The sequence below is a fragment of the Myodes glareolus genome, chromosome 9 (assembly GCF_982192425.1).
Source record: "Myodes glareolus chromosome 9, mMyoGla1.1, whole genome shotgun sequence".
Taxonomy (NCBI): domain Eukaryota; kingdom Metazoa; phylum Chordata; class Mammalia; order Rodentia; family Cricetidae; genus Myodes; species Myodes glareolus.
This window is the reverse complement of record NC_142034.1, coordinates 106,396,905-106,414,266: the sequence shown is the minus strand read 5'-3', so window position 1 is coordinate 106,414,266 and position 17,362 is coordinate 106,396,905. Positions and strand designations below refer to the sequence as shown.

The 17,362-nt window shown below is 44.1% G+C and overlaps 2 protein-coding genes across 9 annotated transcripts in view; one reads left to right on the top strand and one right to left on the bottom strand.

Annotated features, from left to right (window-relative positions):
- The window catches only part of Bfar (bifunctional apoptosis regulator), a 31,563-nt gene extending 25,146 nt beyond the window's left edge, over positions 1–6,417 (bottom strand). For 2 of the 3 annotated variants that reach the window (XM_085694526.2, XM_048433243.3), the window contains exon 1: positions 6,232–6,417. The gene's annotated coding sequence lies outside the window, so the exon portion shown is untranslated. The remainder of the gene's footprint in view (positions 1–6,231) is intronic. The other variant, XM_048433240.3, reaches the window with a different exon arrangement.
- Positions 6,418–11,008: 4,591 nt separating this feature from the next.
- Positions 11,009–17,362, top strand: part of Parn (poly(A)-specific ribonuclease) — a 94,257-nt gene continuing 87,903 nt past the window's right edge. For 4 of the 6 annotated variants that reach the window (XM_087910842.1, XM_087910844.1, XM_087910843.1 and 1 more), the window contains exons 1-5: positions 11,009–11,167; positions 11,594–11,671; positions 13,293–13,372; positions 13,857–13,924; positions 14,005–14,086. In XM_087910842.1, the coding sequence (XP_087766968.1) occupies positions 11,149–11,167; positions 11,594–11,671; positions 13,293–13,372; positions 13,857–13,924; positions 14,005–14,086 (327 nt within the window). In that variant the 5' untranslated portion in view covers positions 11,009–11,148. The remainder of the gene's footprint in view (positions 11,168–11,593; positions 11,672–13,292; positions 13,373–13,856; positions 13,925–14,004; positions 14,087–17,362) is intronic. The other 2 variants (XM_048433238.3, XM_048433236.3) reach the window with 1 other exon arrangement.

Sequence of the window (17,362 nt, the reverse complement as noted above, 5' to 3'; positions counted from 1 at the left end):
CAAGAAATAGAACACCAAAAGATCACATAATCCAATAAAAAAAAATGAAGTTCAGACCTAAACAGAGAACGCTCAACAGAGGAATCTAAAATGGCTGAAAGACACTTAAGGAAATGTTCAACATCCTTAGTCATCAGAGAAATGCAAATCAAAACAACTCTGAGATTCCATCTTATACCTGTGAGAATGGCCAAGATCAAAAACACTGATGACAACTTATGCTGGAGAGGTTGTGGGGAAAAGGGAATACTTCTGCATTGCTGGTGGGAATGCAAGCTGCTACAACCCCTTTGGATGTCAGTGTGGCGATTTCTCAGAAAATTAGGAAACAACCTTTCTCAAGACCCAGTAATACCACTTTTGGGTATATATCCAAAGGATGGTCAATCGTGCCACAAGGACATGTGCTCAACTATGTTCATAGCAGCATTGTTTGTAATAGCCAGAACCTGGAAACAACCTAAATGCCCCTCGACTGAAGAATGGATAAGGAAAATGTGGTACATTTACACAATGGAGTACTACACAGCAGAAAAAAATAATGACATCTTGAATTTTGCAGAAAAATGGATGGAGCTAGAAAACATTTTGAGTGAGGTAACCCAGACACAGAAAGACAATTATCACATGTATTCACTCATAGGTGGTTTTTAAACATAAAGCAAAGAAAGCCAGCCTACAAATCACAATCCCAGAGAATTTAGACAACAATGAGGACACTAAGAGAGACTTACATAGATATAATCTACATGGGAAGTAGAAAGTAGAAAAAGACAAGATCTCCTGAGTAAATTGGGAGCATGGGGACCTTGGGGGAGGGTTGAAGAGGGAAGGGGAGAGGCAGGGATGGGAGCAGAGAAAAATGTAGAGCTCAATAATTATCAATAAAAAAAAAGGAAAAAACCCTAGAAACCTAAACCAAAATCCCCTACAACAACCCCAAAATCACAATAAACCTGTGACTCAAGACTCTCCTCTTTGCTTTATGCCAAACTCATTCCATCTTCATCCTGGCCAGGGCAGAACTGAAGACAGGATTCGAATGTGGCGGGAGTTCCACCTACCTCTCAGAAGAGGAAAACCCAGTTACTGACCTCATTCCTATACTTTGCACATAATATTCCAGGCTTGCCCATGCGGGCAGTGGTGGTGCATGCTTTTAATCCCAGCACTCGGAAGGCAGAGGCAGGCGGATCTCTTTGAGTTCCAGGACAGCCAGGACTACTACACAGAGAAACTCTGTCTCAAAAAACAAACAAACAAACAAAAAAGAAAGAAAGAAAGAAAAGAAAAGAAAAAAAAATTCCAGCCATATTTTTTTTGTCTCTCCAAATCCTGGGCTCCTTGAATTCCAGAGTCAGGCCACAGTCAAGCATATTACATCAGAGCAGCTAGAAAACGCGGCTCTAGATATTTCCAGATGAAAACCGTAGTGACAAACATCTGACTTGTTATACATTCAACAGAATGCTGTGGGAAACGCGGTGAACTTGAACCAGATTTTCTGAGAACAGAGGACTACACAATCCTCCTTTGGTGTCTGCGCTGTAGCCTATATCCCTTAGTCGTCTTTCCTGCTCTCCTGGAACTTGCTCTGTAAATCTGCCTGCCTCTGCCTTCCGCCTGATTCCCTTAGTAATCTCTCTCTCTCTCTCTCTCTCTTTCCTGCTTTTTCAAGACAGGGTTTCTCTGTGTAGGTTTGGATCTTGTCCTGGAACTCGTTCTATAGATCAGACTGGCCTCGAACTCACACAGTTCAGAGTTTAATCTCAAATGCTAGGATTAAAGGCAGACACCACCATAGCCTGGCACTTAATCATCTCTTACACGTGCTCAGCATACAAGCAACCACAGTAGGCCTGACTACAAAGTAAACAAGAGCAAAATACCAGGCAAACAACACCCACAGTGCTGGAGAGACTGAGATCTGTGAAACGGAAGGAAGCTATCAGAGGGTGTACATGCCTGCATATAGCTTCATTCCTCTGGATTCAGTGTAGTGCTTAGCATGTGGCAAATTTAAATTTTGTTTTTTGGAACTTCCTGGATGTTCTGGCAGGGCCAGTGTTAAATCTGGAGAACAGTCCCAGCCCCTGGCATCCATCCCAGCACACTGGCCTGGGAGTTGCATTGCTCTGTACTCCAAATCCCAGCATGCCAGGGTTTTTAAGTAGGTTCCGGGTTTACATGCGCTCCCCACTTTCCTGTCTCCCTGCCATGCACATTACTTAATAAAGAGATAGGCATTTTGATTTGGTTTGATCTGACCTAATTGGATTTCTTTGTGCCGGCGGAGCTGCCCCTTACTACTTTTTCCTAACAGCCAGGGATTGACCTCAGGAACACTGTATATGCTAGATTCACTATACTATTGAATTACATTCTCCAGTCCCAAAATTAACTTAAAAATTATTTTCCCTACCTCCTGTTGAATTTATAGACATGGAATTCACAGATAAGGACCTGACTATGTATCTGAAACAAGTGCTTCACACGATTATCATGAGCCTGGAAGTTTAGCACTACATGGAATCTACAAGCAAATGTTTAAATATGTCTTAGACAAGGTACAGCTAAAGTGAAACTTACTAAGTAAATACCACTTACTATTCTTTTTGTAAATCTCTTTTGCAATGATTGAATCATTTTCTTTGAGCAAAATTCCCATCAAATTCCTCCTGTGCTCAAAACTTTCCCCACTAACCTGAATCTGTTGACACAAGCCTATAATCCCAGCAGGAGGCAGGAGAATCAGGATTTTAAGGTCATCCTTAGTTTAAGCCAGTTAGTGCCAAAACATTCCCTACTACAAAAATTAAAACTCACAGATGTTAGATCCTCACTCAAGAATCTGCATTGCCAACTAACAAACTAACTTTTCTAGCGCTGCGAACTGAGAACCCAGGATTTGGTACACACTAAATAGCCACTCTACTACAGAGGCAGTGGCCTTCAGCCCTAATCCACAGAACTAAGATTTTGAATTTACAATCTTGCTGCCTTGGTCTACCAAGCAGCTGGAATTAAAGGTCTGTGCATTCCGGCTTTGGCTTGTTAAACCACCATATCTGACTGTCAAACTAACATTTTCAGAGACAGATTAAGTTCAATCTTAGCTCAACTATTAGCTGCATGATCTCAGACACGTCACTTACCTTTCTTTGCCTCGCCTGTAAAATGGGATAATAACAATATAGCCTCAAGAGGCTATTAAAGACAGCTCAGAAGAGTTCCTAGCACACGTGGGTTCCATGACAATGATACTGCTATTACTGAGCTTAGGCTTTGTTCACTGACCACAGTGCAGCCCCCTATGAACTTCTGCTCTGAGCGCTTTCTTTATTTTTCATATACTCCTGAAATGACTAAAGCGCACCATCCTGTCTTGACCGTGCTTTGTTTGTTCTCAGACCTACATCCCCTTTTTGATCACATCTGCCTTGGCAACTCATTTGAGGTTATGTCTAAAATAACTAACTACTAAACTCTGCCAGGAATGAACATTTAAGGTTACTCTGACCTTTGATGTAAATTATGGTCTTTGTTGTTTTTGCTTTAAAAACCTCTATCCCTGAGCTTAGGCACCAAGACATTTTTCAGAGGCATAACCCCACAACTGGCCATCATTTAAAAAGAACTTAAAATTTTTAATTGGCTTAATTAACATGGTTGTCAACAGCTACCTCTTGTAGATCATTACAGTCCCATCTGTTAAGATTTCTAAGTGGAAAGTATCCACTAACAAGATCCAAATGGTCTTGATGATCAATCCACTCCAAGTCAGCCATTCCTGTCTCCATGCAGCTGCATAAGGTTTATCTGTGTTACCTAAACTCCTGGTAGAGTGCTTGCTTTGCTTAGTAGGTTAGCAGCGTATAAACTGGGAATGGTGGCACACATGTATAATCTCAGCACTCAGGGAAAACTGCCTTTTGCATAAATCCACATTTCTGAGTCATGAGCTTGGGAATCAGAAGAGGGAAATTCCATCTTCTATCACTGGTGTTAGTTTACAGTTTCAGTTTCCCTTCTGCATTTCCTGTTACCCGATTCAGATGCAGAAATCAGAAAGTCTGGCCAGCCTGGACTACATGGATCCTATCACAAAAATAAAAAAAGGTCAGGCATAATGGCTTGTGTCTTTAATCTGAAGTTTAATCTGAAGTTAATGCTGAACAGTGTTGACAGCATATATCTGAACCTTTTGATGTATTTATTGCCTGCATATATTGCATAGTCATTGTTCTTATTGTATTTCGTTTTCTTATATTAGTTATAGCTTTCTTTATAGGATTTCCATGAGTCTGAGGCCAGCCTTGTCTGAATTCCTAGGCAGCCAAGACTACATACAGAAACCCTGTCTCAAATCCAACCAGATTCTCTGGAGGAGGCTGGATTCTCTGAATGTGGCTGGCCCGAAGTCTTTCTAAAAAGCCATTGACAATGACTCTGGGACTTGTTTCCTCTGCATATTCTGGATTTTTGGGGATCCAGTCTGATTGGATACTCACCTTCCTGGTCCTGGAGGGAGCTGGGAGGAACTTGAACTACCCACAGGGCAGGAAACCCTGACTGCTCTTAGGGATGGAGAGGGAAGAGGAGAGCGAGTGGGGGGAGTGGGAGGGTGTTGGGAGGAGGGGCGAAAATGGAAACTTTTATATTTTAATAAACTTTAAAAAAAATAATGGAGTACAGACCTAAACAGAGAACTCTCAACAGAAGAATCTAAAATGACTGAAATACAGCTAAGGAAATGTTCAACATTCTTAGTCAGCAGAGAAATGCAAATCAAAACAATTCTTGAGATTCCAATTTACACCTGTAAGAATGGTCAAGATCAAAAACACTGATGACAACTTATGTTGGAGAGGTTGTGGGGTAAAGGGAACACTTCTGCATTGCTGGTGGGAATAAAAGCTGATACAACCCAAAAAAAAAAAAAATCAAAACCAAAACCAAAACCAAAAAGAAACCCTGTCTCAAAACAAAACCAAAACATACCCCCCACACAAACCTGCCTACCAATAAAAAAAAAAAAGTTTTCAGAGTAAGGCTAACCCAGGCTTTTCAACCTGATTGCCTTTGAGCCTCATTAGTTTCCATTAATCAGTCCACACTAATATTAACGTTAAAGGATTGTGGGAAATAAGATGCCAAACTGTGTCCACAGACAGGTAAAAAGTTTGCTGGATGGTTGATTTTAATGAGATTACTAATTTTACTGAATAGTGGCTACAGTGTTGACAGCATATATCTGAACCTTTTGATGTATTTATTGCCTGTATATATTGCATAGTCATTGTTCTTATTGTATTTCGTTTTCTTATATTAGTTATAGCTTTCTTTATTATTTTAGACAAAAAGGGGAACTGTAGTGGCATTTCAATTGTATTTTAATAAAGACTGCATTTATTTATTTAACAAATAAAAGAAAAAGAAAAAAGGGGGATGTCTGAACAGCCCAGGAGTACGGTTTTCCCATTAAGGTTTGTGGAAGAAAAACAGACATAACTGAGCATGGGTCAGGACGCTTCCAGGCTGCTTACAAAACAGCAGTAACAAGAACAAACAAAACTGCAAAGGCACGTGCGGTCCGTACAGGCTCTGGGGTGTGCCTAAAGACAGAGGAAAACTCCTCCACATTGGCCTCAACTGGTGTGACGTTGGGGCCAACCCAAGGGCAAACCAAAGGGCTTCCCCGCGGACGACCCACTGGTGACAACTGCAGCATAACACTTTCTTTTTTTCTACCAAAGTTAGTGTTTCGGCCCTTGCCCAACATTCTCTCTCTCTCTCTCTCTCTCTCTCACACACACACACACACACACACACACACACACACTCCCCTTACAACAACATTTCTGAGTCGTGAGTAAGGGAGTGAGAAGAGCGAAGCTCTAGGTCAGTCCAGTGTGACTTTGGAGTTTAATGTTCCCTTTTCTGCGTTTCCCATTACGAACAGTCAGCTTGGGACAGGAAGGCTAAGGATCTAGCGGACGTGGCAGGCACCCCTAGCCCGCAGGAGTGTGGAAACACCTTCTTGTCCGCCACCGAGTGGGCGAGTGGCTTAGACCCAGACCCCGACGCATCGGAAGGCGGTCCGCAGTCCGGCAGCCCGGGGGAGGAAACGGCCGCGAGCCTAGGCCACCCTGCCGGCGAGGCTCGGGGAGCGGGGTTCGTTCCATCCCAAGCCAAGCGCCCCGCCACCATTTCCACCGTGCTGAAGCTCACCTCGCCAGTAGTCCCGGACCCGCCAGGAGCCCTGCGGAAGCAGAAAGCGGCTGGCTTCGCTTCCGGAAATAAAACTATGACTGCGGGCCGACCGTGCGCGGCTCCCTCGACCATAGAGGAGAGGCCATTCTCACGCCTCAGACTCTCAACCCCAGGCGACCTCCCCACTGCCTAGAGCGGCCGCGCCAGGGAACCGTGTGCCGCCTGCGCACTAGTGCGACCCGCCCATTTGCCGCGTGGTCTGAGCCCTGAAATCACAGCCCGAGGGTGGGGAGGTATTTTTCCATTAAGTCTCCTCCTGGAACGTGTTCCAGTGTTTAGATGATCTAGCTTCGGTTAGACATTAAAATAATTCTCACGCTGTCCCGTTTGCACAACAATAAGTCTTACCTTCGCATTCCACAGAAAACCAGAGGCCGGGCTTAAAGTTTTATTTATAAACCCGGGGCGGTGGAGCACGTCTTTAATCCCAGCACTCAGGAGGCAGTCATCGTAATAGGGGGATACAGAATTTACCATTCTAATTTTTTCCTTTTTGAGATACAACCTTTATAGCCCAGGTTAGTCGTAAATTTGAGATCCCCTTAAATCAACCTCCCCAAAAGTTTTGAGTACAGGTGTGTGGAGGAGGGAAGTCCTCCCCAGTGAGGGTTCCCTCCCAGACTAGGGATTAGGCACAGACCACACCCAAACACCTGTTTTCACAGAGAGATAATTTACTAATCAGGGAAGAAAAATGGCTGTTTTCTGACTTAGACAGTAAACACCAGCGAATGACCATGTAAGCGTAATTTTTTTTTTCTTTCAAGACAGGCTTTCTCTGTATAGCTTTGGAGCCGGTAATGGAACTCGCTCTGAACACACAGAGATCAGCCTCCCTCTGCCTCCCGAGAGTTGGGATTAAAGGCATGTGCCACCACCGCCCAGCACTCAGGTTTAATTTTTAAAGAGATTGTGGGTTATGGAGGGATGAGAAGAGGAGAGGTGGGGAAGGGGAGAAGGAAGAAGGGTGTGTGGGGGGAGAAGTTGCAGTTGCCTCTCCAGAAGGGGAGGGCAGAAAGGAGATCTGCTCGCCTCAGTGAAGGGGGGGAAGAGTTGGGAGTGAGTGGAGTTTATCTCTTAAGGGACAGGGTACCTAGGTGACTGACCAGGCCAGCAATCTGCTATACGTGTCAGGATATCATGCATGCTCTCTTGTTCTGGCTTCCTATACCTCTTATCTTCACTCTTTTCTTTTTTTTTTTCTTTTCTAACTTTAACTTTATTCCTTGCTAACAATGATGTCAGATTCTCTTGAACTGGAGCTACAGACAGCTGTCATGTAGGTGCTGGGAATTGAACCCCGGGTCCTCTGGAGGAGCAGTCAGTGCTCTTAACCACTGAGCCATCTCACCAGCCCCTTCTTTTCTTTTGAGACAGTATTGTAAAGTTTTTGTGACCCAATAAGCCTCTCTGCCACTGCAAGAATCCAAATCAGACCAAATCAAACAGAATTAGAAAAAGCCCAGGTTTAACGGATACCTTCCAGCACTTTATAGAGGAAAGGAGATGGTGAGGGAAGACCCGAATATGTTTGTTGTTTGTTCTCTGGGGAGCAGTTTAAATACCCTCTGGGGAGGGGTCATTATTTGGCGGACTTTCTCAGTGGTGGAGTCTGGGCTGAAGCAACTCCCAGGGGAGGGGCATGAGATGGAACTTCCAACCAAACATTCCAGACTCTTTGGGTATATGGATGCCAGGGGCTGGGGTAAAGCCTTAACTCAAACAAGAATCTCACTACATAACCCTGGCCAGTCTGGAACTCAGAAATGTGTCTGTTTCTGCCTAAGGTGCAGGCTTGAAAGGCGTGTGCCTCCACACTCAGGTTGTGTTTTTCCCCCTTACTTTTTCAAGACAAGACTTATTTGTAGCTTTTGAAAGCTGTACTGGAAGCCGGGCAGCAGGACGGTGGTGGCACATGCCTTTAATCCCAGCACTCAGGAAGCAGAGGCAGGTGGATCTCTGTGAATTCGAGGCCAGGCTGGTCTACAAGAGCTAGTTCCAGGGCTGGCGCCAAAGCTACAGAGAAACGCTGTCTTGAGAAACCAAAAAGAAAAAAGAGAAGAAACTTCTGGAAATCGCTCCGTAGACCAGGCTCTGCATTCCAAGCTCTGGGATTAAAGGCGTGCGGCACCACCACCTGGCTTTTATTCACTCTTATTGAGGGTCCTTTCAAGGTCTTGTCTTTTAATATTTCTATTTATTTATTTATTTTTGGTTTTTCGAAACTGTTTTTCTGTGAAACAGTCCTGGCTGTCCTGGAACTTGCTCTGTAGACCAGGCTGGCCTCAAACTCACATAGATCCTTCTGCCTCTGCAGAATCTCTCGAGTGCTGAGATTAAAGCATGCACCACTACTGCCTGTCTACTTTTATTATTTTTAATTATGTGTATGTGTGTGCCTGTGACTGTGTTGCATTATGCAAGTGAATGCATGTGCCATGAAGGCCAGAGGCCCTGAACTGGAGTGACAGGCTACTTACTGTGAGTCTCCTGATATAGGCGCTAGGAACTGAACTCAGGTCCTCTGCAGGAGCAATGGATACTCTTAACTACTAAGCAATCTTTCTACTTCCTCCTTTCCTGTCTTACAGGCAAGCCTCCCTTCTCTTTAGGACCCCTGCCATACCTAATGTTCTCCCCCCCACCAGGAGGTCTGATCACGTCTAAACTCTGAATCCTAGTAAAATCTTGTTCATAAAGAGTATTATTTGTCAACCTGGGCTGACCTCAATTTTTATTGTATTGCTATTATTATTGTTACAGTTAACACATTGCAAAACCATGTTTCAACAACAAACCAATTAGTTATATTTGTGTATAATCCTCTCTCTCTCTTTCTTTCAACAGAGTTTCTTTATGTACCGCTGGTTGTCTTGGAACTTTCTACGTAGACCAGGCTGTCCTTGAACCCGGTGGTCTGCCTGCTTCCTAAATTCTGGGATTAAAGGAGTGTGCCACCACTACTCACCTGTATAATTCTTTAAAACTCACATACTTTAAAATTCAACATGACAGACCTTCAACATGACCCCAGGAAACTGAAGTTTAGGAAGATTGGCTGCATTGCTAGGTCACTAAATGGTGGAGCTAAGTTTCAAATAGCCCTCTGGACAACTTTATAGTGGTTTTTGAAAGACCGAGTAGGAATTATTCACTCCATCAGTTTGATAAGGGTATCTATTATGTGTCAGTCCAGTGAAAGGCATTGGGGATCAACAACAATCTCCAGCCTTAGCTAAGAAACCCTGCATCCTCACTATTCTCTGTTGCAGCACCTTCCTTGCTCTCTATCTCCATAGCAACTATCAAGTTTCCAAAGGGCAAGTTGGATTTTCCTTCCTACTGTTGTGCCCAAGTTGAGACCCCCAGAGACACCACCTGAATCCAGTCAAGTCCAGAATGCAAAAGCAAGGTTTATTCTCTAGCCATGCTGGGAGCTCATCCATTACATACGACGCAGCGCAGTAGGGAGAGCTCCCCTTCCTCATCCAGGGTTGACATATATAGGCAAAAAACACAAGCTGGGTTCATTTTAGGTCAAGGGAGTTGGTCTTGCCAAATGAAGGGTGTGGACTACTTCTGCATACCCCCTTCCTTGTTTAAGTGGCTGCTTCTGCTTTCATGCATGCCCCCCCTCCAAGTAGTTATGTCTGCTTCTGTCTAGACCACAAAGCTGGGTGTCGACGGGTGGCTAGTTGTTAGGAACGTCTTGGGATATCTTTTGTTTTTTTTTTTTTTCTCGAACCCAGTGTCCTAACCAGCTCTTGATCTTGCAAAGTTTTTAAAATTTTCCATGTCCTTACACTACCCCAAGTTTTCTGCTCCAATGGAACAATCAACATACTTTTTCATCATGGTATCCCCATCCTATCAGAGTGGTAAGGAACAGGAACTCAGTAAAAAGGGGCTGAGAGATGGTTACTTGGACAAGAGCACTTGCTGTCAAATCCACAAGACTTGAGTACAAATCCCCAGCACCCTTGTAAAAAGCCAGAAACAGCCCTGCAGGCCTGCACCCCGGGGTTGGGAGACAGAGACTGGTACCTTAGGAACTGTCTGGCCAGCAGTTTCTGTTGAAACAGATTCATTGAGCAACCCTTTCTCAAGATAGGTAGACAAGGAGAGACCACACTAAGGTCCTCCTTTGCCTACCACTGGCAGTCACCACACACATGCACACATAAACCTCTCCGACGCTACTCCATAAATTCACAAATAACACGCACACATGTATGTACATATACACAATGTATGTACACACACATATATATTTTACTTATTTACTTTTAGAGAGCTTCTCATTTTGTTGCCTACGTGGCCTCAAATTTGCAATTCCCCTGCTTCATCCTCCTCAGGTCCGGAATTTAAAGTCCAGGGGAGAATTGTTCAATAAAATCTCTACATCAAGTCAAGCGGTGGAGGCACACACCTTTAATCCCAGCATTCATTCCGGAGGGGAGGCAGGCAGATCTGTTAGTTCGAGGTCATCTTGGTCTACAATGCGAGTTCCAGGACTGCCAGAGCACAGGAAAAACCCTAACCAAAAACCAAACTAAAACAACAACAAAAATCTATTGATCAACCAGGTGTCAGAACAGTTGGGCCAGTGTTTGTGGGACTTTGGTAGCAACACCACTTCCTGCTCCCAGACAGCCCGGAGGCCCTCAGCCTCCGCCCCGCCCCTCCCCTCCCCGCCCCGCCCCCGCCGTGACGCAACTCTGACGCAGGCGCAGCGGCGCGCGCTGTTTCCGGAAGTGTCCAGGAGGTCTGTTTCGTGGCCTCCTCCGACACCCGGGTAGCTGCTCTTTGCTGTGGAACTCTACGCGTGGACCGGCGTCGGCCTAGGCGGGGCCAGGGTTCCGTCTGCGCCGCAGAATGGAGATAATCCGGAGCAGTGCGTGTCCGCCGTGTACCCCTCCCATGTCCCCAAGTCCACCTAGAGTGCTAGGCCCAGACCTCGTGTGCTTGGCGGAACCCGGGGCCAAGCCAGTTCTACTTGGCTTTACATCCTCTGAAGTCGGTGCTGCTGGAGGGACTTGTCCCTCTGCGAAACGTGCACCCTTGGCACGCTTGCCTCTCTCTTCCCTGTGCACCTCCTCTGGCCTAGCCCTTTTCAGTGGTGCACACTTCGGGTCTTGGACTCTTCTGTCTAGCCACCCCTGAAGAAGTTGTCTCCCTTCGATCCTTGCACACCTTAGGGACTTGTCCGTCTCTTCCGTGGCCCTGGGCGCTCTTCCGGACCCTTCTCTCCCATTTCCTTTTAGTTGGTGGGCTGGAAGGCCAGCCATCTATTCTGAACCTCTTCTTGGTTTCTCTGCAGATTTTAAGATTAATCTTCACAAAGTGTACCAGGCCATAGAGGAGGCTGACTTCTTCGCCATCGATGGGGAGTTTTCAGGTATCACTCCCTTAAAACCCATACGGGGTTTACACCTTGTATGGCTAAGGCTTTTTTTTTGTAATCTTGCTAGTTATGGCAAAAGCGTGGGAGAGATACAGTGGTTCTGTGATTAGTCATACTGAAGTTTGTGGAAACAGATTGTGGTTCTGGCACTGCTTAAAACAATTTAGGTGTTTATGGTTAAAATGCAGAGGATTGCTAGGCGGTGGTGGTGCCCGCCTTTAATCCCAGCCCTTGGGAGGCAGAGGCAGGCGGATCTCCGTGAGTTCAAGGCCAGCTTGGTCTGCAAGCGCTAGTTCCAGGACAGCTAGGACTGTTATACAGAGAAACTCGGGGGACGGGGAGGGAACAAAGGGTTTACTTTTTGTTGTTGCTGTTGTTTTCTTGTTTTTTTTTTTTTCTTCTGTTCTAGACAGGGTTTCTCTGTGTAACAACCTTGGTAGTCCTGGAACTCTCGTAGACCAAGCTGCCTTGAACTCACTGAGATCCACCTGCTCTGCTTCTCTAGCACTGGGATCAAAGGCTTGGGCACATCCGGGCTTTCACCATCTTATTTTAAAAAACACATTCTCCTGTTGAACCTAGAGCTGGCCGTGTCAGTTAAATGGTTGACCACAGCAGCCCCCAGGATCGGATCTGTTTCTCACTACAAGCCTTCCATTGCTGGGGTTACAGTTGTGTGTTGTCAGGTCCAGCTTTTATACAGTGACGGTCTAAACCTGTGTCCTTTAGTTTGCATGGCAAGCACTTTACCCTTTGAGCCATTTCCCCAGCCCTATTTATTAAGTAGTTTTGCAATTTGGTGGCATTAATTACACACATGCTGCTATGTAGTCAGCGCTGTCTATTTCTGGAATTTTTTTTCCTTTAATCTTAAACAGACACACTGCTCAATGAATTATCCATTACCTCCTTTGCCTCTGTCAGCCATCATTGATTGTGACCACTCTAGATAGGTCATGTAAATGGTATTTTGTGACTTGCCAGGGCCATACTTGAATGGCAAATAAGGATATTCCTAATGCTTTAGTGGAAATCTTTGCGTAGCTCAGTAGATACATGTGTGCATAAATGTGTGTGTATAAGTATGTGCACATACATGTGCACGAGCAGAGGCTAGAGTTCAACATTCATTGGTTGTTTTCCTCAATCAAACTATGTTTTTTTTTTTTTGAGACAGCATCTCTTACTGAACCTGGAATTAAGTGATTCTCCTTGATTGGCTGTCTGGCTGATGTGCTCCTGGGACCCACAATCTCTGCATGCGCAGTGCTCCATGTAGCTGTTTGCATGGGTTCTGGGAATTCCAACTCAGGCCCTCATGCTTACACAGCAAGCGTTTTGATGACTGATCTAGCTCTCCAACCCCTAATTATTATTTTTCTTTGAATGTAGGAATCCAACTCAGGCCCTCTCATGTGCACAACAAGCAAGCACTTCTACCAGTTAGCTACACCCAGTGCACACATTAATGTTAATTTAAAAAAAATGTGATATAGACACTTGGAATTAATTTTAAATAATAGGAATAAGAATAGGCACTAGATGAAGACTCAAGTAGAAAGCAGTTTTATATTGCATTTACTAATGAACCCAATCCTTGTTTGTTATGATCTAGGAATCAGCGATGGACCTTCCGTCACTGCATTAACAAGTGGTTTTGATACCCCAGAAGAGAGATATCAGAAGCTTAAAAAGGCAAGTGGATATCCTCAGAAGTCTATTTCTCTGACATGTGGCTCCTGCTGTTGAATTATGAAAGGGTGGAATCATTTAACTTACACTTTCGTGTTTTCTAAGTGAGGTGTATCTTCTCAACACCAGCCACAAAATAACATTTTAGTGATGTTTAAATTAGCAAAAGTTATTGTTTGTTGGAAAAAATTCTGAGTAAGGGCTATTATTTCTTAAAATTAATTTGATATGTAGGAAATAAATATGATGTAGTTGTAATACTTTGGCAATAGGCTTAATGCTATGCTCTGGCAATGGTAGGTAGCTTCTTAGTTGGTAACAAATTAAGAACTGTGTATAAATGAATAAGACTACGGATGTATAGCTTGCACAGTCTGTTCTACTGAAGTTATGTTGACTGATTCAGAAAGGCTTCAGATTGAGAATACTTGCTCATGTCAGATATATGACTCTCTTGTGACTGATGTTATTTTTTTTCATTTGATAGCATTCTATGGACTTTTTGCTGTTTCAGTTTGGCCTTTGCACTTTTAAGTATGACCACACAGATTCCAAGTAGGTTGTCTTAATAGTTGGGAATTCCTAAGTTGTCTCCTAATATCACCCCTAAGTGTCCCTTTTTCTTATTTTCCCAGGCATATAACGAAGTCGTTTAACTTCTATGTTTTCCCCAAGCCTTTCAGTAGGTCCTCGCCAGATGTCAAGTTTGTTTGTCAGGTTAGTAGTGGAACTGCATTTTCTCCATTTATGAAATGCTGCTGGGATGGAGTGGAAATGAAGAATTCCTTTAGATGGAGCTGTTGGTCAGTTTGCAGAGTGCCTGCCCAGCATGAATGATGCCCTGGGTTCTGTCTCTAGGACCACATAGTGGTGCGTGCCTGTGATAACAGCCTTAGGAGGGAGGTGGAGGTAGAGGAATCAGAATTACCTGGTGAGTTTGAGGGCAGTCTGGACTATATAAAATCCTATGTCAACCTTCTCCTCCCCCTCTCCGCAAAACAAAAAACAAACAAACAACTAAGCAAAACCATAAAACCAAGCAACAGGATTTAGGCATTGGATAAGTTATCTCACCTTTCTGACCTTCATTTTTAGGTTTTTAAATTTGTGATATTGTTAGCTCCTCTTATTATAAGAAATAGGCTCTAAAGATAAGCAGATGGAACTTAGATCCTGAGCTGTATTATTTATTAATAAAGCTGAGCTGCAGTGGGACGCCATTTGGGACATCTTCTGTCTTCCTCTGTATTTATCTACGCTAGGACCCCCAGACTTCTCCTTACCTCATTGTCGTTCCTTCCTCAAGGGTAGAGCTTTCTTTTCTGAAAGAGTCAAACTTTGTAAACCTGGGTCCTTCCCCCTAACTCACCAATTCGGAAACAGAAGGTGGAAAAGACTCCATTTTCCTTTTGAGAAGAGCACAAAGTAGAGAGGCAGGGAGACTTACCCTGAGACTCTTGTGGTCGCTGGCTTGGCAGATACTAGGTAAATAAAGTTTCCCTTCTGCCTGCTTGATTATTTGTTGTCATGGATAAGCTGAGTGTATGTGGGTGTACGATGGAAGAGAGGGGCTGCCTCTTTCCTCTAATCCTGCAGCTTAGCTGCTCTTTCCCTACTAACATGAGTTCATTTTAGTCTTTTCCTTTTTTGCCATAAAAGTGGTAATACATCTGTGGAAATCCAAAGCACAGACTCCTGGGCACTGGGCACTTTCTTTCTAAAGTTACAAGATAAGGGCTAGGAATGTAGCTTAGTAGGTAGAGTGCTTGCCTAATATGCACAGGTCCTTGAATTTTATTCCCAGCATTTGCATAAACTGGACCTAAAGGTATAGATAGACAGGCAAGTGGCACATACCTGTAATTCTAGGGTCTCACGCATGATAGGTAAGCATTTTATAAACCGAAATACCTCCTTGGCCATAAAGTTGCATTTTTGTTGTTGTTGCTTGCTTGTTTTATTTCAAAGTCTATAACTGCAGGCTTTGGGGATATGGCTGAGTGGATAATCAGGGTATGATAGCCAGGACCAGTAATCCTAGGGCTGCATGTTGAAACTGGTAGGTTCTGAGGGGAGGTGCCCGCTGGCCAGCCAGTCTGGCTGAAAAGGTGAGCCCCAGGTTCAATGAGAGACCAAAAATTAAAGTGGAGAGTGATTAGGACCTTAGGATTCCACATGTGGCTGTATGGATGAGTTGAGTGCACCTGTGCACATCTTTTTATACATCGTACGGGCAAGTGTGTATACACACAGCAAAGCAGACATGCATAGACACATGCACCCTCTCCCACATACTACATACACATCCACATGCATACAAACACATAGACACACACCTCCATCTGCAGAACTACATTTTACAAAGGAATAGGTGCTACAGTCTGAGTAGATTAAAATTATGTCATCTGGGACCTAAAGGTAAAACATCTTACTGTGTCCTTGAAAGTCAATGTGTTTAGAACTGAGCTGCTAGGTGGGATGGAGGAATGGGCGGCAGACTGAAGCAAGTGGAGTTGCAGGATGGCATTTATATGCTTTTTGTCTTTCTACTTCCCACCTTCTCTTTCTGTGTTTTCTGAGACTTGGTCCAGTGGAGTTCAGACTAGTTTCAAAATTACTAAGTAGTCAAGGATCACCTTGAACTTCTAGTTTTCCTGCTTGTGGTGTGTCACAGATCTGCTTTTGTCTTTAATAATGTTAAAATAGTTGTATGTATATGAAAGAAGTTTTCTAGAATGTCTCTGTGATTTATTTATCAGCAAATGGTTGACTTGTCTATCTATTTTATATTCCTATACTTGAGTTTATGTGACATTTCTTATGTGAGAAGGGTTTCTAGAGGAAAAACTTCAGGCAGCCTCAGTTTAGCACATGGTAGACAAAACACCTATCCATGTCCTTAGCATGTCTGTTGGAGATGGAGTGTTTGCACATGTAAGGTTTAGGGAGAGTGCTAGGCGGTGGTAACTCACGCCCTTAATCCCAGCACTCAGGAGGTGGAGGCAGGCTGATCTCTGTGAGTTCATGGCCACCCTGGTCTACACAGTGAGTTCCAGGACAGCAGGACTGTTTCACAGAGAAACCCTCTCTGTGGGAGGTGGGGGATGGGAGACTTTAGGAGAACACAGAAAATCGGAGTAGCTATAATATTATTCTCCTCTTTAGTTACTTTGAGGAAGGGCTTTATGATTTGGCCAAATTCATGCACTATTTCTAAAATTATTTACTTAACTTTGATAAATCTATTCACATCTTCCAGATGCAGGAGGTGTTTATTTAGTCAGGTTTGCTTAGTTAGGGATTTTGCTCTCTGGATCTTGAAATTTTTTTTTTTTTTTGTTTTTTGAGACAGGTCCTGAACTCAGAGATCATCTTGCCTCTGCCTCCCTGAATGCTGGAATTAAAGGCGTGTGCCACCACCGCCCGGATGGATCTTGAAAATTAAAAACATCCAATTGGCCAGGTGGTGGTGGCACACACATTTAATGCCAGCATTCAGGAGGCAGAGTCAAGTGAATTTTTGTGAGTGCAAGCCCAGCCTGGTTTACAGAGCAAGTTACAGGACAGGCTCCAAAGCTACACATAGAAACCCTGTTTTGAAAAACAAACAAACAAACAAACATATCCTACTGGCCAGGTTTGGTGGCACAGACCTGTCATCCCAGCTGTTCAGGAGACTGAGGCAGGGAGCAACAGAGCCCGAGCCTTTAGTGGACTACAGACTCTGAGTTCAAAGCTATCGTAGGCAACTCAACAACTCAGTCTGAAAAAAACCAAAAATCTGAGTGTTGAAGATACAGCTCCTTGGTAGAGTGCTCACATAGCATGTATGAAGTCTTAGGCTGTGAATGTAGCTAGCACATTTGGTAGCGTGTGTGCCTAGCATGAAGCAAGGTTTGGAGTCGATCCCCAGGACTCAGACTGGGTGTGGTTGTGCACAGTTACAGTCTCAGTCCTCAAGGAAGCAGGAGGATTAGGAAATTCAGGGTCATT